Source organism: Rissa tridactyla, chromosome 1, assembly GCF_028500815.1.
Source record: "Rissa tridactyla isolate bRisTri1 chromosome 1, bRisTri1.patW.cur.20221130, whole genome shotgun sequence".
Taxonomy (NCBI): Eukaryota; Metazoa; Chordata; class Aves; order Charadriiformes; family Laridae; genus Rissa; species Rissa tridactyla.
Genome location: NC_071466.1, coordinates 146,002,067 through 146,028,630, shown reverse-complemented (window position 1 = coordinate 146,028,630; position 26,564 = coordinate 146,002,067). Strand labels below are relative to the sequence as shown.

Here is a 26,564-nt window from a genome sequence, read left to right as displayed (position 1 = left end):
AATCCTATTTCTGATAACTAAATTCCATTTAATCTATTCATAATCCCTCAAGTACTGCAAATATTTGTCTTTGATTAAGAAAAAACCCCCCAAACCCACGGGGTTTGGTTTAAATCCTTTCCAGGACTCTCCCCTCGAGTGCCTGGAGATGCACTCATGATCCACACCGCCCCTTCGACGGGCCCTCAAGCCCGAGGCTGCATCAGCTCGTTCCCCAGGAAAGGCCCGAGGCAGAGCAGGCCCGAGCCACCGGCCGGCAGTCTGCGGTTCAGCCCGAGGGCTGGGCGCGCCTAGCACGACACTGGGCTCCGGCCGCCGCCGACACAAGGCCGGATGTGTGTCGAGGCGCGACGCTGCCCCATCCCGGCTGCCAGCGGGATGGAGCCGGCCCCGTCCCGTCCCACCGGTGCCCCGGGCCGCCCGCGGCCGGAACCGCAGTCCCGGGCATCGATGACTCGGCGGTCCAGCGCCCTGACTTCCCTTAGAAGCGCCGCCACAGCGCTAGCGCCGAACCCATCGACGAGTCGGAGTTCGACTTCCAGCAGGGTCTCCGTGCCCGCGGCGCCATCTTGGCGGTGGGGCGGGACGCCCCGGGGCAGTGCCGCTCAGAGCCGGGGGTGGGGTGGGTGTGTGTGTGGGGAGTGTCGGATGACCGCCGGCTCCCCGTCCCCGCTGCCTACGCCCGCTTCGCCGGCCGCTTGCCGCAGTGACCCGGTCAGTAGCACATGCGCCCGGCTACCGTTCCCTACCGCCGCTGCCCGGGCCCGCCGCCGCAACGGCCGCAGGGATAGGCGGGCAGCCGCAGACCGTTGCTTGCCGCGGCGCATGCGCGACGGCTCCCCCGCCGCGGCGCACCGCCCCCTCCCCCCCCCGCGTGCCGTGCCGTGCCGCTTCATGGGCCGCGCGCTGTTGTTTTCTCCCTGCAGGCGGGGGGAGGTGGAGGAAGATGCCGGGGAAGCTGAAGGTCAAAATCGTGGCAGGGCGCCATTTGCCGGTGATGGACCGTGCCAGCGACCTGACCGACGCCTTTGTGGAGGTTTGCGGGAGGGGAGGAGCGCTGCGCCTCGGGGAAGGGGGGGAGGGCGGGGGCTGAGGCACCTGGTGGGTGGGGGCTGAGGCACCTGCTGGGCCCCACCGCGGACCCTCCCGGGCGGGCGAGGGTGGGAAGGGGGGAGACGAACCTACCGCGGCCGCGCTGGGGTGGCAGGTGCCGGCGCGGTCGGGTATGCGGTCGCGGAGGGCTACTCGGGCCGCTGCCGGCCGGCGCTCCCCTCGGCAGCCCCGCCCCGGGACGCGTTTCGTGCCTCCGGGCTCGTCCGGAGAGGCGGAGAGTGGGCCAGCCCCGGCCGGGGCCAGGGGGGCGAGCGTGCCCCCGAGAGGGGCTGCAGAGATGGCGAGGAGCAGCCTGAGCCCGTGTTGGCGGGGGTGTTTCTGAAGCAGTGTCTGGTTTACCCTTGGTTGTGATTTTTAGCTGACAGCCGTGCGGTATTTGGATGGCGTTTTGGAAATATTTCGTTCTTCTTCAGCCTCTCTTGGCTGAAGGTTGTTAGTGAACGGCCCTTGTTGATAAGGCAGCCAAATGGAATCCATTTCAGGATTCGATAGATGGGTTGTAAGCAGGATGGAGAGGTTGCAAAAGCATGTTTAGGTCACTAGTATCTCTGAATATATGAAGTATTTTTGAAGAGGATTTTTATTAGACGATTATTAAATGCTGCTTACACGTTTAAATCACTCAATTTTTCCAAAAGTGTGTAACCTCTGCCTTCTTTGCAGTCATGTAGTTAACAGGTAATATATAGGGCGTTTCCAAGGAAGGGATTGTAAAATAAGTTGATGTGATCCTTCTGTTTGATGATTCGTTATTTCCAATATGAATAACTTAGAACGTTTCAGTAACATTCCATAGGTTCAGAAATCACACTCTTGGAAAAAGCGAAGAGGTGTTTAAAATGGAATGCTATGTATGTATGCATGCTTTTACTGCAAACAGTAACTGAGGTTGGAGCAATACTGGAAGTAAGGTGCAAAGACAGAATGTCTTTCTAGAACTATATAAATTGAAAAGTCTCATGATATTAATATCAAAATAAATTTTGGGTGTATAAGGCCTGGTTTGGCTTGGTGCTTAACAATTTGATTGACATTAGACGCTTAAGTACGTTGCTTAGTGGGGTAGTAAATTGGAAATAAAGGGAAAATATATTTCTCATGTGCTTTTCAATGGAGCTGAAATAGTACACAGTTCTATCTTAGTACATGAATGACATTATTATAATGAAATATTAATATTTCAGTGTTTGGTTTCAGATGTTTCATCAGTCAGTTTTTAATTTATAAACATTTCTCTTGTAATTTTAAATTTGATTAATAGGTAGCCTACAGCTATGTGATGCGTGCTACTAGGAGACAGGGGAAACAGGAATAGGAAATACAGTTCTCTAATGAGTTTCATTTGGCCTGTTTTTATGCTGCCTTGAGGAGAAATGGCTCTTCTCTCCTGTTTGTCACTTGTTCCCAACCCTGCTCCATGTGTGCCAACCCCACTGTCTGAGTAGCTGTGTAGCAAAATAGATTTAGAAATTCACCTGGTTAAAGACTACCTTAGCAAAAAAGGAAAATAAAATTTTTCAGGAAAGATCAGTTTGCTCAGTTGGGTTAAGGTGCAGTTTCATAAATGTCTTGGCATAAATAAGGCTAAAGGAATACGTCGATGAGGCCTTGGTTTTAGAACTGTTACTTAGCAAGACTGTGGGAACTACCCTTTCCACATGTGGAGTAGGCAAAACAGCAGGTGAGCCGTGTCAAAATAAATTGAGCTTGAAACCGTTGTTTTATTCTTCAGCGTAAGCTTGCTGAAAACTTTTACAAAACGTTTTAACTTAAATAAAAATGAGAAGCTGAAGTAATGTTAATGCACTAGTTGATTCTAGCCTTTAACTTCTTTGTTACATTTTGTAATATAAATCTAGAATTACAAAAGAAAATCATAAAAGCTCTTACTTGGCTCAGGTTATGCATAACTTGGACCTTGCCAGCAAGTATGATCTGCAGCAAATTAGCACAATTTCTTCTGTAATTGTGTTTCTAAATTTGTACAGCGGACAGCAGTGTATTGCTTGATTATCTCTACTAGCTTTAATGAACTAGCTTGACTACTGGAGAAATTCAGTTATAGCTGCCTGGGGCTCCAAGGGAACTAATTTACTCCCTAGATAACATGTGAAAATAGGTTGGGTGGAGCTCTGGGCTGTTGCGTCTTGGCAGCTTCTGGCATATAAAGTAGCTCAGTTAAAAGTAGTGTCAGTATCACTTTATTATATTGCTTCGTGTAATGAATACACATTCTAAGTGGCAGTGCTGTTAGTTTTCTGTGTGTGCTTAGGCTGCATCCACCTTTTGATTTTTTTTTTACGCTAAGGTTGTGTAGTCCTGTGTTTTCATACCACTCTGGATTTTTAACTTCAAAGCTTGCTTTGCAGTAGTTTATTTTCAAAAAATAATTACTTTTCATTGAATCAAATAGTGGGCCCCACCATTTTTTGGGTTGTTTGTTTTTTTTATTTGTTTCTTTGGTCACAGATACTGTAGGGAGTTCTGTTGACTGAGGTAAGTACATTTATATACACAGAGCTCAGTGTGAACTTACAGTCCAGATCTACAGCGTTTAAGGCTTTTCAAATTAACTGGGTGTACTTAAGCAAGTGCAGAATCTCTTCAGAGCTGCAGTATGCACCTATGCAAAATAATCACCATATTACTGAAACGTATAAAGTGTTTATTAAATACTTTCTTGATCAAAAGTGTCTAAAAAATTGCTATACGGTTTTCAAAAGCTAAGCCTAAGTTTAGTCTCCAAAATCCATTTTGACTTTTTAAAAGAAAACAGTGTTCAAAGACCACAACTGTCTTTAACTACAGTATTTATCTTACATCTGCACACTCGTTATTTTCTTAAGAATATTGAATTAATTGAAAGACGTAACTCTGTGTGTTTGTAAGTACCATCAGATACTTGGTATGAGTTGAAGTACTAATTATTTTGAGAGGCAATATTCAGAGAACTTCAAGTGTTTGTAAATGGATTGGAATGAAAGCTGCAGTAAAATAAAGTCTCCTGCATTGTGCAGCATGGTTTCTTGATGTACAGAGCATCACAGAATTTCAGTTTCACTTTTTAAAACAAACACGCACACACACAAAACCCAAACAAAAGCAAATGGAGTCATCCTGAAATAGACTTCTGTGGAGACCAAATGGAGATTCCTGAAATAGGCTATTAAGTGGTTGAAGGTGCATTAATCAATAGAAGCATGGAGAATCACTAAAAGAAAATGATTTGTTGATATTATTGAAATACGTATGTGAAGTTATTTTCATCTGTAGATTTAATAAGTTTCTAAATGTATTTATTAATACTTATCAATAATAATTGAATGCTTGTATTTTTAGGTAAAATTTGGAAATACAACATTTAAGACAGATGTGTATCCCAAATCTCTTAATCCTCAGTGGAATTCTGAGTGGTTCAAATTTGAAGTAAGTATTTTTTAAGAGTTTGCCTGTATCTATATAGATGCTCTGGTTTAGATGCCCTTAATAAAAATAATTTTATTTTGGGCAGAAAATGAGTTTTGAGGAGTGAAGTGTATTTCTGTTTAAATACACATGAAGCCTTTTCAGCAAACCTATCTACAGTTAGATCTTGTTTGCTAAAGATGTCTCGTTGGCTTATTAGGACTGTTTGTAAAGATAAAAGCTTGCCAGATTGGATCCAACTCAAATGTTATTCTGGGTAATATTAAAAAAACCAAGACAGAGGTGAAAGTGGGGGGAAAATAGCACTATAGATTAGGCTTTCAGATACCAGTACGGATATTCTTGTATTTTTTAAAGGGGTAATTTTGAGTAAAGGAAGTTAATTGGTATTTGAACTGTTACTTTGGGTTGCAAAAATAATGTGTTTGACAAAGAAGAAAATGGAGAATTCCCCTAAGAAAATTTCAAAATAAAGAGCTTGGTCAAGAATTATCAGCCACTTTCTTTTCCCATTTTTTTTAAATACTAATGAGGGCACTCAGCATTTTCCTGTAGTTGCTTTTTGCTTTCCAGGATCTAATTCATTGTTGTCCTTTGACATTATGCCCTGAACCAAGTGTTTACTTATTTTATTTGTTACTGCATTTTTTATTGCTTTAAAAAAAATATGTAATGGTATTCAGAATAAAATAATTGTTAAAACATTTCAGTATATGTCACTGGTTAATTTATAGTGTTCTAAGATAATATCACAATGTAAATGTGGTTGTAAATATATGTACATGTAGTGAGTGATGTAATAGCTGGTAATGTTAGAAAAATTTTAGAGCAAATGCAAAATCGGTTAGGCAGTTTATTAATCAACACAGAATACTTGATTAAGAGCATCTCTTAATCATCAATGCGTGTTGACTAAGAAAGTACTGTGGTGTTGAAATTCAGTCAGTTTTCTTTTTTTATCTTTCAGTTTCTGGCGTCATTGTTTTGGGGGAGGGGAAAGAGCTGATCTGTGTGGATGGTTAACTGTGTTCATACAGAAATAGTTTTTTTGACAATAACAGAACTCTCAAAATTCTATCTTTTTGCATGGCAAAATGGATTTGGGAAAGAAAAGAGCCAAGCAGGAGCATTGGGGCGGGGTGGGGGGTGGGGGTAGCATTCCACATTTCAAAGAGTGGAAAAACACTAACTGCTTAAGACATCATAAGCGTGTGTGTGTAGTTTGATCTTCTTGCAAGACTACATGTTACAATTCTGCAGACGCTTCCATGAGTCATCCCATTACGTTTAGCAAACCTGATTCTTGGTTTGTGACATTCATCACAAAAAGTTGCAGAATGTCTGTCTTTGTATGTCATAAAAAACAGTTGAGGCATCTGCAGATGGATTATAGCATTTATTTAGGAGAGTACATGTTTGAAATTATTGAATTTATACAGTGAGATACATAAAATGTCTTGTCTTTTAAGCCACTGACCAGTTTGGAAGGGTGAGCGCACCAATAATCATAACTTCAGAGCATAATATTCCTCTGAGATGCTTTATCTTAAATTTTCATTTTTTTAATGAAAAGTTTGTATTGTGGAGATGGGTAGACAATCTAAGGAATGTGACTTAAAACAAATCATGTGGAATTTTAAAATGGGTAATCACTGCTTTTCTGTTCTTCTCCCCGTGATAACTCTGGTTCCAGGATCTCACCAGTCAGTGAAGGGTAAAATGAAAATAAGTGAATATGTTGTTTAGATGCTGGAAATCGAAATTACAGATTTATCCGTGTCAGGTCACTGTACATAACTAACTCTCCTCTTTCTTGCATTTGTTTTTCAGCAGTGTTTCCCTGTATTTTTTTAAAATTACTCAGTTTCCATGTTAACGTTTGTTTCTAGGTAGATGATGAAGAGCTGCAAGATGAGCCTCTCCAGATCACAGTTCTTGATCATGATACCTACAGTGCTAATGATGCCATTGGCAAAGTGTACATAGATATTGATCCTTTGCTCTACAGTGAAGCAGCTACAGTTATTTCAGGATGGTTTCCAATTTATGATACCATTCATGGTAAGATTTGCTAATTTAAAAGTAAAACAATATTGCTTGAGATGTAATCTGCTTCTTACAATCTTCATTTCTGTAAGCTGTGTTCAGAAATTTGTAATAATTTTAGCCTTGGGAGCTGGAAAGCTATTCTTCTGGCAGTTTTTACCTTATTTCTGGCATGAGGAAATTTCTGGCATAGTAGTTTAGCCTAGTGTTTGGCAGAACGCCTTCCATAGAACTTGTGACAAGTGGAAAAAAATCTTCACATGGTATTTAAAATAGTACTGTAAAATGCATACTAAAAGAAAAAGACCCAAACATACTTTTCCAATTATCATGTGTTTACTAAAAGAATATACTTTATCTGAAGTCACTTGGGGTGTGCCTTCCTGGCATGTTGGATAAACTTCACTACAGATGGAGGGACAGGATATATCTTCAGCATAAAGTACACAGAAAGTGAAGGTTTATAGCAGTTAGCTTGTTGCTTGAATACCGTATTGCAGAACATCTGTGTGCTTGCCATTTCCACCCTTGTTCATTTTCCAGTGTGAATTAAATGACCTAACTATGTTAAAAGCTAATTATAAGTCATTGTTGGGAAATAATTAATGGTATTTACTAGATGATCATCATAACTGATGCAAAGTATTTTTTACATTTAAAAGTTATATTGAAGAGGGTTTTTTGAGAAATATTGCATGTATTTTGCTTATTTACCCTTTTACTCACATTTTCCTATTGCACATTTTCTTTTGAAATTAAATTAGATGAACACTTGTCTCAGGATGTGCACAGCTTGTATGTCAGAAGGAATTCGATTTCTCAATATTCTTCTGGATAGCATTTCACATCTTTTTCTATTTAAGTAAAATGAGAATTCTTATAGTTTCATGCGCATAACAGTAGATTCTGATTATCTTGATCCTTGGTGAACAGTAAGTGATGTTTTCTTTAAAAAAAATCAATGTTTTAAATTTTTATTAAAGAAAGCTTTTTTGCACCTCAACGTGATTATTTGTGAAAATATATGAACCTGAGGCACCTTCCCTTTATAGTAACTGAAGGCTTTGTTCTGTTGCCATTTTGGAAGATAGATCTTGGTGACTTTATTGCAATAATGTCAGAGTCAAACTATGAATCTAATGCTTTTGTTTATGTCATATACTTATGTGATAAAGGCTTCTGAAGACACTAGAGATCAGACTTGTCAAGAAACTTAGTCCCCAATATGTCAGAACCTGTAACATGAAATGATTTTGTTACTGGGTGGGGAAAAAGAAGAAAAGCTCAGAATAGGAAAAGAGCAAAACAAAAATAGAATAGCTGTGTGTTGAGGCTATAATTCCATTATTAATAAGGGTTAATTCTGGCCAAAAATGAGGCTTTATCTAAAAAGTCTGTAATACCTTACTTTTTAAAATACATTTCTTCTCATGGTCAAAGTATTTTACAAACATTTACTGTGCCACTTTGTGGTTCTAGAAAGAATCATAAATTTTCTTACTGGATTGAACTTCAGAGAGCAGCTTTACTGCTATTTTGAAACCATTTCAGGGAGAAAACGTAAAAGCTTTTTGGCGTTGGTCAGAGCTTTTTGATGTGGACAGAACTCCAGTTTCAAGGCATCTATACTCAAAGTTAGTACTTCCGACCTTTTTTGCTAAGGATATCTTAGAATCATAGAATCATAGGGTTGGAAGGGACCTCTGGAGATCATCTAGTCCAACCCCCCTGCCACAGCAGGGTCACCTAGAGCAGGTTGCACAGGAACGCGTCCAGGCAGGTTTGGAATGTCTCCAGAGCCGGAGACCCCACCACCTCTCTGGGCAGCCTGTGCCAGTGCTCTGCCACCCTCAAAGGAAAGAAGTTCCTTCTTATGTTTAGGTGGAACTTCCTGTGCTCAAGTTTGTGCCCGTTACCTCTTGTCCTGTCACCAGGGACCACTGAAAAGAGCCTGGCCCCTGACATCCCCCATCCCCCTGACGCCCACCCTTTAAGTATTTATAAGTGTTGATAAGATCCCCCCTCAGTCGTCTTTTTTCCAGACCAAAGAGACCCAAATCCCTCAGCCTTTCTTCATAAGAGAGGTGTTCCAGACCCCTAATCATCTTGGTAGCCCTTTGCTGCACCCTCTCCAGCAGGTCCCTGTCCTTCTTGAACTGGGGAGCCCAGAACTGGACACGGTACTCCAGATGTGGCCTCACCAAGGCAGAGTAGAGGGGGAGGATGACCTTCCTTGACCTGCTGGCCACACTCTGCACCCCAGGATGCCATTGGCCTTCTTGGCCACAAGGGCACATTGCTGGCTCATGGTCATCCTGTTGTGCACCAGGACTCCCAGGTCTCTTTCCACTGAGCTGCTCTCCAGCAGGCCAGCCCCCAACCTGTACTGATGCGTGGGGTTATTCCTCCCCAGGTGCAGCACCCTACACTTGCCCTTGTTGAATTTCATAAGGTTCCTCTCTGCCCAAATCTCCAGCCTGTCCAGGTCCCTCTGTATGGCGGCACAGCCTTCCGGTGTGTCAGCCACCACCCCCAGCTTTGTGTCATGGGCAAACTTGCTGAGGGTGCACTCTATCCCTTCATCCAGGTCATTGATGAATATATTGAAGAGGACTGGACCCAGTACTGACCCCTGGGGAACACTACTCGTCACTGACCTCCTACTGGACTCTGTGCCCCTAATCACTACCCTCTGAGCTCTGTCTTTCAACCAGTTCTCTATCCACCTTACTGTCCATTTATCTAACCCACTCTTCCTAAGCTTCCCTATGAGGATGCTGTGGGAGACCATGTCGAATGCCTTGTCCCATCTTGGGACAGTCATGGTACTCAGATACTGATTTTATACCCTTCCTGCAATGGTGGTACAGAGAGAGCACTTGCACACTGCAGCAGAGGCCACTGTCAGGAGGCTGAAGGCTTCTCTTTTCCCAATCCCATCATTCTTCTAAATTCCTGTTCAGTGCAGCAGGTATTTGAGGACTGTTGTTTGGATAGCTTCACCCTCAAAGGCTGGGCAGAACTAGAGACTTCCCCTCAGATGTCTTTGGAGCAGACCTGAGAGGCAAGGAAATGTCTTCCTGCTCCTCTGGTCCAGGCTAGAATTGGCACATGAACTGCTAGTTAAACTGAAGTATTCTGGCAAGGTCCTAGTACATTCTTTGCGGAAAAGCTCATTGGTAATAGAAAGTGCATTGATTACTAATAGTAGGGAATAATTAATAGGACTAGTTTTTTATTCATTTCTGGTACAACGTGTCATTTTTCATGTTTTTTTTTTATTGATAGGTATACGTGGGGAGATCAATGTGGTGGTGAAAGTAGATCTCTTCAATGATTTAAACAGATTTAGGCAATCATCGTGTGGAGTCAAGTTTTTTTGCAGTAAGTAGAGGAAAAAAGTCTATTTGAACAGAAAACTGCCCCCCCGTCCCCATCTTTCTTTACATTTACAGTCAATTTCCCTTCTTTCACCAGCCCAGTGGAGATTACATTGAAGCCAGTGGCAAATGTAGAAAGCTGTTTAGTTTGCTTTTATTTTTTTTTAATAATTTTTTACTCTTCATGTTTCTGAGCAATGTAAATAACTGATTCCCCCCACCTTATCTTTCTTAAGTTGCATTTCAGTGCATGTGCCTGCGCACATTGTGTTATTTTGGGTGCATATCCTGTTAGAGGCACAAAGTGAAAAGGTTTCATAATGGTACATGTTGTAACTGATATACGAGACAGTTATCAGTGTTCCAGAGTCTCCCAGAACAAAACTGCTTGGGTATGTCCACATTTTAGAAGATCATGTGGTTTACCTTCTGGAATCATTCACATCACTTTTTATGTATAATTTTATGTTTCTCTTGGAATTCTTGGCTCATGGACTCATGTCTTACATCTTTTATATATATATTTTTTTTCTTTTTTTTGAACAGCTACATCTATTCCTAAGTGTTACAGAGCAGTAATAATTCATGGATTTGTGGAAGAACTTGTAGTTAATGAAGACCCAGAATACCAGTGGATAGACCGAATTCGTACACCAAGGGCGTCAAATGAAGCTAGACAAAGACTTATTTCGCTCATGTCAGGTATTAAACATGTAGGCCGAAATGGTTATTGCTGCTTTTAAATATATTCACCATTTAAATAAATTGATTGGCTTAAGACAAGATTGTTTATGATATTTGCTATTAATTATGCTTATTTTTTTCAGTTTACATTGTCTTCTGTTTCTGAAGGTTCTATTGTCCTAACTGATGGCCGGTATGGCTGATTTTTTTTTTTTTTTCCTTCTTTTTTATTTTTTCCTTCTTGGTGAGGGCATGCTGCTGTCTGATTTGTTCATTGTTTTTAGCAATGTCAAAGAAACCCGTGGAACGTTCTTGAAGATGTTCTTAACCATATGAGGAGTATTACTAGAATTTTCACTCAAACAATTAAAATAACAAACTACTCCACCATCTTTGAACCACTTTGAAGTATGTGAACAAATATACACCATCCCAGATACAGTGTGTATTAATACTTATCTTACTCATCCCATCTTTTCGACGTCAAGATTGGTTCACTGTTTCTCAAGCATACTTCCGTATTGCCTTGCATCTATTCTGCCGGACATACCTGCAATTTCTGGAGAGACCGGTGATTAAAGTCAGTTGATCTCTCCACAGTATCAAGTGTCTTCACAGATTTTTACAATTTTTTTTTTATTACTGGTGTTTACAGCAATTGTGAACCAAGATCCTTTTGTTTCAGTGCCAGTAGAACAAAATAAAACACCCCTACTCTAGAGTGCTTGCGCACTAAGACAAGAGACGATCGATTGATAGAGGTGAACAATATTGAAGGTGCAAGAATACATAGAAATGATGACAAATAGAGTGGTTTCAGTTCTCTAATGGGCTCTTAATGTCAGGTTTCTTGTAGATACAGCTATGTCTTAAGGAAGATACTAAAAGAAAAAGTGAGTTGTGTTTTGCAAGCATGTGTGGAGATCTTTAGTAAGTGGGGCAACATAAAAGAGATCCTGGAGATGTTACTCAGTATTTTCGTTAGGAAAGCCAGTATGTTTTGAGGAAAAATGTGAAAAAACAATATTGCCATGATTGATATGAATTCAGTTTTTATGAGATTTTTACTATAGGTCCCCTGGTATGTCAGTTTACAGGATTAACATATATAACATATATATATAGCATATATCTTGCCTTGCATAAATAGTGAAAGTGGATAAAGTAGCACATGTAGAAGTATTCTGCTAGATTTTATTAATATTTTTATTCATGGTGGTGGTTAAGAGGGGAAAAAACCCAAAAGACCTCATAGGAATACTATTTCATTTCTTGTAATATAATGCTTCACATTGCAATGACTGATACTGGTGGCCACGCCTAAAGAATCCTGAAGATATCTGTTAATTTACGAGGCTATGGGTTTGTGGGATTGAGTGCACCCTCAGCAGTTTTGCTGAGACCACCAGTCTGTGTGGAGTGGTCAACACACTGGAGGGAGGGGATACCATCCAGAGGGACCTGCACAGTCTTGAGAGGTGGGCCCATGCCAATCCCAGGAAGTTCAACCAGGCCAAGTGCAAGGTATCTGAAGGGGGCATACAAGGAAGCTGGAGAGGGAAGCCTGGATAAGGGCATGTAGCAATAGGATGAAGGGTAATGGCTTCAAACTGGAAGAGGGTAAATTTGGATTAGATATCAGCAAGAAGTTTTCCACTATAAGGGTGGTGAGGCACTGGAACAGGTTGCCCAGGGAAGTTGTGTAGGCCCTTTCCCTGGAAGTGTTCAAGACCAAGCTGGATGGGTGTTTGAGCAACCTGGTCTAGTGGGACGTGTCCCTGCCCATGGCAGGGGGGCTGGAACTAGATGATCTTTAAGGTCCCTTCCAACCTAAACCATTCTATGGTGCTATGAATGAACCAGCCTGTTCCATAGATCTCTGTCATATTATGTGTTGTATGTGTAAAAAAGAATTCAGTCTCAACCTTGGCTTGAATGGAATTTGTAGCAATTTTCACTTGGCTAGAAACTTCCATACTCAGTCTTAGAGATTTTTCCAAGACTAGGATAGGCATAATTTCAGCCTCTTCAGAAGTTTACAATAGGAACCTGTTCTGGTAACTTTAAAACCAAGCTTCTAGAAAGTAGTAGTGATAATTTCATTCCACTTGATTTCTTAACAGCATTGACATGGGGATCCTCTGGGACAGTGAGGCTTTTTCAGTTTAACAGAGGATTTTGGAAACCTTTCATTTTCATCAGAGAGATATTTTCCACCTAGTATTACCAAGGCTGTCTAGCTATATAGATCAATGACCTTTTTTTTTTTGTTTTTCTTTTTTTAAAACATCCTGCTAAGTGAGCATCTATGTCAGACCATTGTCTTGTAGTTACAGTCTTTCAGGCTTTATGTGCAGCTAATAGAGGAGAAGTGGCAGTCTTTCGTTTGCAGTGAGAGAATGACATATCTGGTAATCTTGTTTTGCTTATTTGGTGTTAACATTTTGTAGTTGAGGCTGCCATAGTAAACACTACTAATTTAAAAAGAGCAAAAATTATGAATTGGGTTGAAATATGCTTAAATAAGTTTGTAAATAAAAAAATTAGAGATGACTATCCACAGGGATTTCAAAGATGTTGCATTGCTCTGAACCCTATGAAGGAGTATTTTGAAACTTAAGTGTGTTCCAGCGCGCATCTTCACCATCGCTCTCCCTCTCTAAGTAAGTAAAAAAGGGAAAAACAAATGAAAATAAACCCCAGAGAAATAAATTTCTGAAATAACGTGTTGTTTTCAGAAAAGATTGGGAGAAAAAAGGGAAAAAGCTGTGCAAATCATAAATATCATTATATGTTGTAGGAGGCAGAGATTGTGACCGGCTGCTTGGCATAATTATGGAAGATTGCATCTATTACCTCTTCTATTGACTTGGTTGGCAATTCCAAAAGCAGAGGCCAAAGACCACAAAAGAGAATAGGGGAAGTTTGCTGCAATTATGAGCTCTTTACCTTTTGTTTTGTAGGTGAATTGCAAAGGAAGATTGGCTTGAAGGTGCTTGAAATGAGAGGAAATGCTGTTGTTGGTTATTTGCAGTGTTTTGATTTGGAGGGAGAGTCTGGACTAGTAGTGCGAGCCATAGGAACAGCCTGCACATTGGATAAATTAAGTAACACATCAGCATTTTTACCTGCATGTAACTCCCCATCCAAAGAAATGAAGGAGTAAGTATGAATTAATAGTTTGTAGGGAAACAAGTTTCATCTCTCTTCTTTTCATACTCATTCAGTTTTACATAACCGGTGTGATTTCTCTTTTTCCCCCAGAATTTGTTTTTCTTCTGTAGTTTTATTTGTCTGCAACTCAGTTTATATTCCGCAAATTTGAAATGTTTTAGGTTGAATTACTTATGTTATTTCTTTAGAAGCTGGAGTGGTGTTCCTTACTCAATATGACTTTTTTGAATCTATATAGCAGTGGTATTATGTATCCTTGTGTTGTGATCCACCAATTTCCTAACTAATAATTAGGTCTGCCTTGACTCTGTGTTTGTACGATAAACTTTTTTGTGAGGGCTTCTTATGATATACCTTCTGTTCAAGGTTTTCCAAGTTCAGTACAGTCAGGTTTGGGCATTTATGCTGAACATATAAGAAAAGATAAATTTAAATTCAGACAGTTCTGTCGGTGATTTAGAGAACGATCCTGGAGTAGTCTCGTCTTTTTTGTGTGCGCTTTGCTTTTACTGTTGCAAAACAAGTAGGGCTATTGCAAAACAGGTAGAGTTAAACAGTGTACTTGCAAAGAAAACTTTTTATGATGAGAGGTAGAATTTCTTGATATCTATTGTATCTATTGCAGCACCAAACACAGTTGGAATGCAATTTTTTAACGTGCATACAAATTAATAGAAAAGTACTTGCAGTCGTCTTCAAATTGTTACTACTTTGTTGCTTGGATACGTTAATTATTTTGTGTTTGATAGAGCAATCCAATTTCTGGAAGGAAAAAACATCACCAAAAAGTGTACTACTTATGCTGTGTTTCCAGAGGTATTAATTGAATTTGCCATTTTCATTAACTTGAACTGTTCTGTCATTACAATAGTAATTAGGCATTTTTGTTGTGCAGGCGTCAGTATGCTCTGACTTCTCAAAATTACTGGTTTCTATTGCAAACCATAGCTTGTTTAACTTGTCTTAATTTTAAAAATTTGCCATCAAAAGAGCTTCTGGATACAATGCAGCATAAAATAACAGTGGTGATTTTTAAAAAAAAAAAAAAAAAGGACCGGGTAACTACGAACTTAAAAAGCATTCTTAAATAAATCATTAGCTTTCGCTATGGAGCAAAATGTGGAAATTCCACCCCCTAAAGAATCTGTATTCAGCTTGGTGGTGGATGTTGTCAGAATCATTGTCCCTCAGTCCAAAAAATGGGAATGTTTCTCAAAGCCAGCAAAATCAACTAATACTTCTTATTTTTGGCTTTACTAACTTGATGCCCTGTTGCCAAAGAATTAATTATGCATTCGCAAGCTAGTGCTTAAGCAGTTCCTTTTTCTCTTTTTATTTCATCTGGACTCTTGCATGCTAGGAATTTAAATTCTTAGAGTCTGCTTAAAGTAAGAGATCTCCTCTAGCTAAACTTCCCTGAAATCATTTATAACATAACTTTGCAACCTGTTTGTATGTATTGTTTTCTTTTCTTCCACCTTGGCTGCAAATTCTCTCAGGTCTCCGCTGGTTCATCCGCCAAGCCATGGATGCCGCTCGACTCACAACAGCCCAATTCACACTGCTACTGGCTCACGACTTACTCAGAACTTCTCTGTGTCTGTTCCCACTCTCATCTACACTGGTACGAGACTGCTCAGACTCAAGAGCTGGGGAGAGGCAGGCCACAGGCACAGTGGTCGCAGAGTGCAGGCAGGCAGGCAGTGTAGGCAGGTACCACCCATCTTTTCCTCCCTCATTTTCTCATGGAGACACCTGTTGTCAGTGAAGAACTACTCTGTGTGCAGCTGCTGAAACAAAGGCAATAGTTTCTTGAAAATCCTCAGAGTCTCTTCCACAAAGCCACACTCTTCATTTCTTTTTAACGTGCTTACTTGCTAAGAAATTAAGTAAAAATAAGTTGGCTTATCTGGGGAACATTCGCTATTTTACATTCATTGGAGGAAATCACGTTTTGATTGGAGTTCATAATTGCTTACAAGCATAATTTCAGTATGATATTTAGGTTTTAAACTGGTTATAGGAAGGGTATGTGCCATTTGTGGAAGAGATGGCTTTAGAGAGCAGGTAAGTCAATCTGTGCATAAGCGAACTGTTTGTCAATATAGTTGTTCCCATAAAGATTCTCCTCTTTGCTCTGTTTTTAGCTGTGGCATGCTGCTGATGCTATAGGATAAGGAAACATTTTTTTTTTTTCCTTAAAATGCATATGTGTGTATATACATAAATGTATGAATATGTATAAACACAAATATAATTTGAAATCATTTTTTCTTTACTAAACTAACTCAAAGCATTGTGTATTTGACCAGATTTTAAGCCATAAACTGTTTTCAATTTTTTCTTTTGCATATATATAATTTTTTTGTCACATCTCATGCCTCTCATTTGGCTTAATTGTTTCATTGTAGATTATCAGCATCTATCTGTAGAATGCTGAATGGGTAAAACCAGCATTTCTTTGCCTCTGGCCTCATCCCCAGTCTCGCACCTAAGGAATAGCTGCTGGCCCTGCCCCAGTCCCATCCTGGTGTTTGGATCATGCTGCTGTCAGCCAGGTCCTTTGGCACAGGATTACTGAATATGTTTCCACCTTCTTCTGGCAGGATTCCCTTCAATGAAGATCCCAATCCCAATACTCATTCATCAGGACCCTCCACCCCTCTGAAAAACCAAACCTATTCCTTTTCACCTTCCAAGTCCTACAGTCGACAGTCCTCTTCTTCTGACACAGATTTGAGTTTGACACCCAAAACTGGTAAGGCGCTTCCACCCACTTTTTGTTTAATTTGTGTTTCTCTTTTTATATTTTCATTCAACCCCTTTTTGCTTTTTGGCATTTAAGTTATCAAAATGATGTGGAAATTGGAGACTTCAGATAGCACACCTCAGGCTTGAAAAGGGTGAAAATTTTAAATCCTGCTTATATTTACACTATTCTGGATAACATTAAAATGACATTTGTAACACAACTGTATTCAAGTCAAAATAAAACGTTTTAGAGCATTAAGGGAGTCCTAAGTAATTGCCTTTTTCGTATTTCCTCCATTTCATATTACAAATCATGGGAGTACATTTCTCACCACAATATGTTAAGGACAGTGTTAATAAACCTATGTAGTCTTCAAACCTAATGCCTTGTGCTATAAGTATTTTGCATACATTTCTCTGTGATCTTTAACTCCTTTGTGCAAATGCAGTACTAGAAATGTAGCAGCTGCTGTCTTTTTATTCTCCTTAGTATATGGAAATGGCTTTACGTACATTTTGAAAGTAACTTAAATTATACTCCAGCAATCTTCAAAAACCATTTTTCTTTCTCCATTGGTCTGTCATAATTTCTTCAACATTTTGTTTCCTCCTTCCTTATTTTTCAGTCTGTGGTTAGAATCATGTCAGTAATACTGTCAGCACAACTCAGAGAATTATTTTTTTGTTTATTCTCCATTATTTGACCAATGTTATTAGTTTTGCTACCATAGGACAAAATATTTTGCAGAATTGTTTCTAACAGTTTGGTTGCTTTTGAAATGGTGTTTTAAATTGTGGTATTTGAAGCTCAGAACGTTCTTGTCTCCATCTAATCTAGACAATTTTTAAGCATATTAAAGTAGTTGATTCAGCTTTACTTGATAGCACCCCTTTCAAGAATTTTTCCAAGTAGATAAGTTAAATGTTGCGTTCAAATGCAGTTATATTAAATATTTTACCCAGTTTATACCCTAGATATCTGTTAAAAAATGTTCCCAAGTAGGAAGCTGTCTTTCTTAGTACTATCTTCTCTGTCCTGTTTTTAAACAAAAAAACCAAAAGCACCCTTTTTTTTTTTTTGTCCTTTTATGTAAATGATGACTGTTTTGTGGATAGCTGTGGTAGTCACTTGTTTAAAGGACCCGCAAATGTAACTGGATACTTATTATGTAGGAGAACCACAAATTCATGTTTGCTTTACTGAATATTTGAAAACCTGTTTTTTTGATCAAATTTTCCATGGTAAGAATGGTGCTGTGTAAAGGATTAAAATGTAACATAGCTGGTCATCTTTATGGATGTAAATGTTCTGAATTTGTGAAGGTGGCAACTCACTGTGAATTTGTCAAGTTTTTTAAAGCAGCAACCTTTTATCGTTCCTGGTGATGTTATGTAGGTGGATGGGCCCTCTCATCTTTAGTCAGTTAATTCAGAACTGAAACAGATTGTGTAATTGGTACCTCTTATTTTTAGGTATTTTTCAAGTGTATGAAGATATTTTTTAGCCATCTTTTTAGTATTAAAGCTACAGTGAGCACACTTTTGCTTACGAGCACTGTCATCTTAGCAGCTTTTAACTCTGCTATTGAAACTTGTCTTAAGAGGATTTGCTGATTGCATTTAAAAATTCTGTATTTTGGTGTTACATACTAGATTTTGAATCTTAATAGCTTAAAAGGACAGCATCTCTTGAGTTGTTTTGTTTACCTTTTACCAAAAATTTGATGATGTGCAGAAGATACTTCCATAACATACTAAATTCAGTATGTTGTTTTTAACGATTTACTGTATATGTTTAGACCTCTTCTAATTTCCTAAGACTGTTGTTATGTTGGAATATTTCAGTGTGAAAGTTGGTGATGTTAGTGTTTAAAAAAAAAAAAAATCAAAAAAATGCAAACATCTCGCGACATGTTAAACTATCAAATCTGAGATACTCATTACTCAGATTGGCTGATGTGAAAAATGGAGTATTTTCTGATGTTTCTGCAGTACGTTATATTCCTCTCCGTGTCTCAGTCAGGTAGCTAGTGTGGTCACGCGTTTGAGATGGAGACTAACCTGGAAAAAGAGTGCAGATACCACAATTTCACGTTATGGATAACTAAATAGAGGGGATTAGACACTTAAGCAGATCCAAGTTTCAGTTTTCAGTAGGTCCAAATCAGGAGAATATTACCTTAATGTCTTCTATAAAGTACAGTTGTGATTGTTATCCGTTCTTGTCTATACCTGGTCTTAATGAGGGGAAATTATTCTGTGCTGAGAGCGCTTGTTTTGGTTTGATGTTAGATGTCTTCTGTGAATAGTGATATATTTTATGCCACTGCAAACTAACAGAATATCAAGCTGACCAAAAACATGACAAATTTTAATCACATTTTGATGTGATGTAGTATATGTTTGGAGGAAATTGAGAAGGCAGGAACTCCTTTTCTGTGTGGGAACTTAGAATTTTACAAGATCATAAAATCATAAATCACAAAACAGATCCATGATTTCTCTGGAAAATAACTTTTTCTACCTAAATAATTAAAGTAATCAGATTAAGTATGTGAGAAGACGGTGATATTTAGTGTTTACTCCATAGTTTGTTACCAAATTATGTAGAAAATTTAAAATGAATGTTAGACTACCATGGCTTTAAAAAAAATAAATTTTCAAAATAAAGTTAATCAGGTCATGATTTTTGAGAACATGCTTCTCATTCACATTGTGGAGCTTTATTGTCATTCCATTTCTGTGTATGTTGAGAAATAACTTAGCAGTAAGTGCTGGTTCATTTGGAGAAAAAAAAATTGCTTCATTTTGATTTCTTCCGTCTGTTTTTTTAGTCATCTTCTGAATCTACATCTCTTTGTCTCTATTACTTTCCTCCACAGCACCCTCCCCGCAGGGACCTAGGATTTTCCTGTTTCCCAGCTCCCCTACACTCTCTTGTGATTCCCCACATCTTAAAAAGTCCTGTCTCCTCCTCTCGGGGTCTAGCCTTAACCCTCTACACTCTAGCCATGTCAGCCCAGTTGTTCTGAGGAAAAGTGTTTCTTTCACTGAAGAGCTGCTTCTGGCTGCTTCTGGTAGGATCAATCTATTATGGCCTTTTAAACAAACTTTTAAGAAAATGTTGTTGTTAGTTGATATGGGGGCATTTAACACACAGCCTTCTATAACCCTATGTTTCTGTTCAATTAGCCTCTGAAAACTGCTGGCTACATGACTATTCATACCATCTCTCACCTCTGCCCAGAAGCTTGAAACAGCTTCAGAACTACTTAAAGGATTTGAAACATACATAGTTTATGCTGCAGAACTTTCTCCTTTTACCTCCCAAAATTTCCTTTGGTAATTGGACTAAAATAATTTACTGTTTTGGGTTTTTTTTTTTTTTTTTTTTTTGGAATCCCCCTCATTCCCTTCACTTTGTTGTTCCTATATTTTGCATGGAACAAGCACTTGCTCATTAATTCATTCATAATTTATTGAAATAATGACTATCAGATGGCTAGCAACTCTGCTTTTTAATTTAATCTTTTAAACAAAACCCGTACAAACTTTTTATTTTTACTGCCTCCTTTTCCATTTCACTGACATGCATTATTTTCATAGATTTAAATTAAATAATTGATATTACTGCTTTTGTTCTGTAGAAACTATTTTGATTAGTTTGTATTTTTTGAGTTTGTTTCATGTTCAGTATTTATACTGTGTTTGTCTGTATTTAATATTGTATAGTCCCTGACAATGATGTTTAGAATCAATGCCAAATAGTAAAAGCAATTTAATCTTGCTTAATGGGACTATACAGATACTAATACTTTTGTTTCCTTATCCAAGAACAGCTAAAAATATTCATTAAAAATGATAGTATTTTTATATATAATTGTATGGTAACGATAGCCTAGTAATTTTTGAAAATGTTAGGAATTAATTAACGTACATTAGTAATTCTGATCTTATTTCCAGATCTCCCAGTCTTTGTTTAAAACAAATAACTGCACTTTGATGTATATGTACAATCTCACTCATGTTTATTAGATGCTTGATCGGAAGAAAAAGGAAACTAGCAAGGAATTGTTACGTTAAAGTAGTTATAAATTCTGTAAAAGAAAATCTTTGCTTCATTCATAACTGTTTGCACTGTGGTGTTTGTATTTCATCCTGCTCCTGACACTTCTTTTTGTTCTTTATCCTGTGCTTTCCTATGCAACTTAAGTGTTTATTTTTGCTCTGTCAAGTTAGCACTGATGGTTTTAGATAGAAGAAATACCAATGATAGTATGTTTTTAGGCATGAAATATTGCCAAGAAAATCTGATTCACCAGCATTGTGTTTACTTTAGGAAAAACACAATCTTGGTATGTGTTTATTTTTTACTTCTGTGATTTCTAACTGTAGAGCAAATAGCTTACTGTCATACATGTAACCTGCATCTCAACACACTCAGTTCCTTGATAACAGCTAGTTAATAGCAAAGATATTAGTATATCTGTTAAACTTTCTGTCTCTTCTGAAAAGTTCCTGTGCTGGGTGATAGGGCAGGGAGTAAAATATATGAAAGAAGGAAAGAGAGAATTACCCATATTATGCAAAATCGGAATTTATTTCTTATTGTCATTTACAGTTAATCTGCAGGTTATGTGTGCAAATATAGTAATCAAATAAGTGTGGCAGTTTTAAATGCTGAGCAGTAGTCTTTAGTGTATTTGAATGAATCAGATAAGTGAATATTTCATTGCATAGATATTAAAGAAAATAAAATTAATTGGTAATATTTTTCAGAGTTTATATTTCAAATCAAAGGATGTGCATTGCCTTTGCAATTTTCTTTTTGGTCCCAGTCTTGCATTATATAGCTACTACTGTAATTATGTGTACGGTCTTCTCCCAGTCATTAGGAAAGGTGATTTAGTTACTCTGAAACTCTCAGAAAGATGGTTTTTTATTACTTTTTTTTTTTTAAATGATAATGACAGGAGAGAGAGATACTTGACTATAGAGTAATTCGGCTGAGAGGCATTGTTCAACAATGTGGAATTAATGGTGACTTTGCAGCCCTTTTTGATAAGGGCTGAAAATCTGATTATGTAGAAACCTTCTGTGAAAAGCAGAGAAGGTAGATCTATATTGAAATCATAGTCAAAACTCCCAATAGTAACAAGAAAAAAAAAAAGTTATAGTAAAGAATTTCAAGCCCAGATCTTGAAGTCTTTGTATTTTGAAGGTTGGTTTTTTTTAATTCAGGTTGACAGAAGAGAGGGATCCTAGATCAGGGGCATTTTGTCAAAATGCTAAAAACCCACTACGAATCAGGTGAAAACCAAACCCCAAAACATACCCCCCCCAACCCCAAATTAAACTGTGATGCTCAGTATTTTTTTCTGAAAATTAAAATTATGGGGATAATTTGACTGTTTTCAGTGACTATTTTATATATTTTTTAAATAAAAGCTTGATTACAAATTATAATATATGTTTCTTTGAATGTCATTTGTACCGATACTCTTCAGGAATGGGCAGTGGGAGTGCTGGAAAAGAAGGGGGGCCATTTAAAACTCTCTTAAGACAACAGACTCAGTCAGCTCTGGAACAAAGGGTAAGGCTTTTTCTGCTTATATTTCTGATCTACTGAAGTGAATTTAGCTTGTAGTAAGTTAAATGATTCCTGTTACTTTCTGTTTAAAAATAAGTGTAATTTTTAGGTCTGAAAACTTACTGCAAATGTTGCACATTTAATAGCCCTTTTATACACAAATTATTTAAATTTTTATGTATTACTAAAGTGTTAGAAAAGTGGAACAAATAACTGTAATGGGCACAGCACTCAAGTGATTACAGTTGGTGTTATAAGAAACAGTTATAGCAAAAATTACTTCTATTTATTCTCTGTAAGTCTCTGTGTAAGTTTAATACTTTACCATCATTTGTTTAGTGAAGTTTTTAAAGAAGGCAAATTCAGAAACATTGGAATGGCTATAAACAAGGTGAAAATCCCATTCATAATGGCAAAACTTTCAGTTTGAAAAATGGAATTGATGCATAATTTAGCTTTCGTTCCACTACATGAAGTGGTGTGCATGTAGCCTTTAGAAAATGGTGACTTAAACCTAACTCACTTCCCAAGCAATAAAGGGGCTTTATAGATTTACAGCTTTTTGGAGAACCTCTGTAGGACCCAAAATGCTGTTTATTGTTACGCTGAATAGGCTGTATAATAAAATCAGTGTTTTAAATTCTTTGTTTAAATTTTGGAATGAGTCCTTGCCACTTTTTTTTATAGATCATGTACTGCTTTTGTCAAAATGTTATCAGTGAGGTGTCTTGAAGGAAGAAATGTGAATGTTTTCCTATTCAGAAATAAATTCTAGTTTAATTAACTATTTCTGTCTACCTGAACTACTTGCTTAGAACCATATACGTTTGTTGAAAACAAAATTGGCTACAACTGTGAAATATAAGTGAATAGCTGCTATTTTGAGTAAGTGGATGATTCTCTTCTCATTTTTTGTGTTATCCGTTGCTAAGGGAGGATCGCCTCATAGGTTCTGTAGAAGGCGGGTATGTTCCAAAACATTGTGTGACGCTTTGTAGCCCTTTTTTCTTGTATTAAGGATTTCTAAACAATTATTTGAAGTATTTTCATTTTCTTTTTTGTGAGATTTTGCAGATTTCTTTGTAATCTTGTTTATGTAGGATTTCTTTTTATTTGTTCTGTTATTTTTAAAATCATTTATCAGATTGGCATATTTTCCTTAGTATTTTGCATGTTGATACGTATAAGTTAAAATTTTAATTTCTCTTTAAATACAAATCCATGGCTTTTTGCTTTTAATGTTTCAGTTTGAAAAAAGTGCTTTAAAAAGAACCTTTTCTCTGTTTACCTTTGTTTTTGCTAGCAGTTCAGACATTTCATGGCTATCTGTTATTTGTTTAGGAAGCTTTTAAAAACAATTAAAAATGTAAATTAAGAGCACTGAATGTATTTTTAGAGTTTGAATTATTTGCACATTGTTTGGATAAGGCCTGTATATTGTCTACTGGAAAAAAATGTCTGTAAAACATGCTGATTTTGTTGTTAATGAAGATGTAGCAAAGCATGTGGACAGTTAATTGATACAAAAAAAATGTTCGTACTGTCTGACAATGTCATACTGGATGTGTTTTTGCTGTGGTTATCTCTTTTAGTTGCCTTAAGGTTGAGTTACTTAAATGAACATTTACAAGTTATTTTGTCTGTTTTAATATTGCACACGTAAATAGTGCACTCTAGTTACTCTAATCTCTGGATTATTTAGCGTAGTGCTTATTTGGGAAAACAAAGAGCAAATTCGATATCTATAATATATTTCCACGTTTATTATATATATAGTAAGTTCTTTCGAGTCTTAGTCCAGTTTACTTGGGTATATGGTAATGCTAAGGCATATTAAAACCAGTTCATTTAACTGGATGCCTCCACAGCTTTTTTTTTTTTTTTTTTTTTAAAAATCAAATGTATGTTTAATGTGTTACTCAAATAACCCTAATTGCAAACCAGAACAGATTTTGTTGGAAGGGTAACGTTACTTGATTTCTTCCAGGAAAATACACCAGCTGTGGGAAAACTCACATACATGTTATGTTCTACATTAATACATTTTTAGCAATTCGCAGCATGCCTGTTGGTAGCAAGTGTAACTATAGCCCGGATATCTTTGTGTATACTCTTATCTATACATGTGTATGCTGTATTTCCAGCAGTGGGAAAATTTGAGCTTACTTTACTCATAAAAAATTAGTCTATGTTTTTGTAGAAATGGCCAAATGCTGCTCTTGGTGGTATTTTGTATTTCTACTGACCTCAACTTGGATAAATGCTGTTTTATTCCTCCACGTTTGCATTCTGCAAGTGCTTGAGAGATTTTTACTGCTGCCTTTTCAAAGTGGAGATCTGTTGATCTTCATCTCTGAAGAGCACTGCTAGATAACTGTTGTGTTAGAGTGCAGTTCTCTGCGTGATTCTTTTGCCTGACTTAAGCAACTTTTCTTTCCAGCAACTTCTTGTTACTATCTAGCCCATCCCCTCAGTTCGGTTGAAGAAAAATTGTAAGATGTTTTGACCGCCTTATGAGATGGTAACACAGTAACAGTGCTTAGAATAAAAATAATTCAACCAGGAAATTAGCAGTATTTTAATGTGGACCAGTTCCCTCCTCTGATTCAATTCAAAAAGCTCTATGAACATACCTGAGCATTATGAGTATTAGCTGAGGGAGCGGTACAATGATGGGAATGAGTGAATGGCTGGAAGGGAATCTGAGAACTGCTTCAGCTGGCACTAACACCAAATGATACGTGTGTGTAGCCTTGTTCCATGTCCTTTTTCATTGTTTTGTGTGTCTTATATGAAATGTAGTTAGAAAAGCATACTAGCAATACATGTACGCGTATACACAAACATTTTTAAATATTGTATTAAACAAATATTTATAAGGATTTTATTGTAGCCTTATCAAACTTTCCCCAAATGCCAATTATAAAATCTCATATGTAGTTTCAAGGATTAAACCAGTGACGGTTCTTTCATGGTCTGTGCAGTCAATGACTGTGAAATGGCATGGTGAATTAGTAACGGTATAATGATTGACCGTCTTCAGTTGTAGCTTGGAAATTTTAAGATCATCGTGTCTTCTCACACGTGGGAATACTCTGTGCTTACATCACCTTGATGTCAAGATAGTCCTTTGCAAGTTGCAGTAATAGGGGAGACTTGTAATATGGAAATGCTGCATCTGGTTCTTATGGAATCTCTGTTTTCCATGCAATAAGTATAGCTTTATAATTTTGAAATATTGCGGATGACCACATGTAATTGAGGCTGGAACTTGTATTTGAGTAATATAGTAATAAAACCCCCCAAACCTCTAAATGAGCTCAAAAAAGAAAAAAAAAAATGGGGGGAGGAGGGGAAAGCCCATCATACAAAGGGATGAAATTCTATCTGCATCAGAATGAATGAGACATTGTTAATGGAGAAGGAGCACGTCAGAAGGGTTCAGTGAGTCAGTTACCCAGATTTGTCTTTGGCTGAAAATAACTGGTAAGACATAAGTCTAATTTTAGCATGTATCATAATAGACGCTTGCAAGTGTCAATATATTGATTGTGATAAAACCATGTTACTAAAGTTTTATTCCTGGTTTTTGGTGTAGGGAATCAGGCAAACTGCAAGTCTGAACACGTCGTAATTACTTGCAGTACACAGCCTTATGAAAGTGAACAAAAGATGAATCTCCACATAGATTAAAAAGCATCACATTTGCTTATGTTTTAGAGCATGGAGTATTGTTCACTTTGTTTACTACATACTGCTTTAGCACAATTTAAGTGTGAGTATATATATGTATGTATAAAATATAAATGTAGTATAGGCTTAATGGAATTTCATACAGGTGGCATATGCAGTAGACTGTTTTATTGATTCTGTAGTTATGGGGAATTCATTATTTTTAATGTCATTAACTACATTCAAGGGACCGAGCAAATGTGTATATTATATATACAAATTTAAATTACGCAGAACGAGTGTCATGGAATTACACAGGGATAAATACTATTAGTATACTTGTGCATCACTGCACAGTTGATATTGCAGAACCCCACAGTGAAGGAGGATTATAACAAAGTATTGATGTACTACATTTTTTTCTATTTTTTTGGCATGAGAAACGTACAGAAAAGGAGTTCAGACTGTGTTGTAGTCAGAGCTTTCTGACTATTTTGATAACCTGCAGAGCACCTTGTGATCTGTTAAAACTTTCTGGGGGAATCTTTTTGTAGCCCTCTCTAGGGATCCAGCGGTGCTCCTGAAGACAGGTTAGTCAAACAAGTTTGCAGAGTCCTATGGTGAAGCCTTCCTGCTTTTTAACTGCATTGTAAGGCACAACTGCAGGTTTTGGGGGTTGGTTTTGGTTTTTTTCTTCTGGTTGTTGATACTACGGTTGCTGATTTCAA

The 26,564-nt window shown here is 37.8% G+C and overlaps 1 protein-coding gene across 16 annotated transcripts in view; it reads left to right on the top strand.

Annotated features, from left to right (window-relative positions):
- The first annotated feature begins 636 nt into the window (after window positions 1-636).
- Window positions 637-26,564, top strand: part of C2CD5 (C2 calcium dependent domain containing 5) — a 69,024-nt gene continuing 43,096 nt past the window's right edge. For 7 of the 16 annotated variants that reach the window (XM_054206877.1, XM_054206785.1, XM_054206521.1 and 4 more), the window contains exons 1-9: window positions 854-1,036; window positions 4,453-4,539; window positions 6,429-6,600; window positions 9,874-9,969; window positions 10,512-10,667; window positions 13,613-13,811; window positions 16,430-16,581; window positions 19,457-19,651; window positions 22,082-22,167. In XM_054206877.1, coding sequence (XP_054062852.1) covers window positions 947-1,036; window positions 4,453-4,539; window positions 6,429-6,600; window positions 9,874-9,969; window positions 10,512-10,667; window positions 13,613-13,811; window positions 16,430-16,581; window positions 19,457-19,651; window positions 22,082-22,167 — 1,233 coding nt within the window. In that variant the 5' untranslated portion in view covers window positions 854-946. Of the gene's footprint in view, window positions 715-853; window positions 1,037-4,452; window positions 4,540-6,428; window positions 6,601-9,873; window positions 9,970-10,511; window positions 10,668-13,612; window positions 13,812-15,322; window positions 15,448-16,429; window positions 16,582-19,456; window positions 19,652-22,081; window positions 22,168-26,564 lie in introns of those variants that run through there. The other 9 variants (XM_054207133.1, XM_054207051.1, XM_054206965.1 and 6 more) reach the window with 6 other exon arrangements.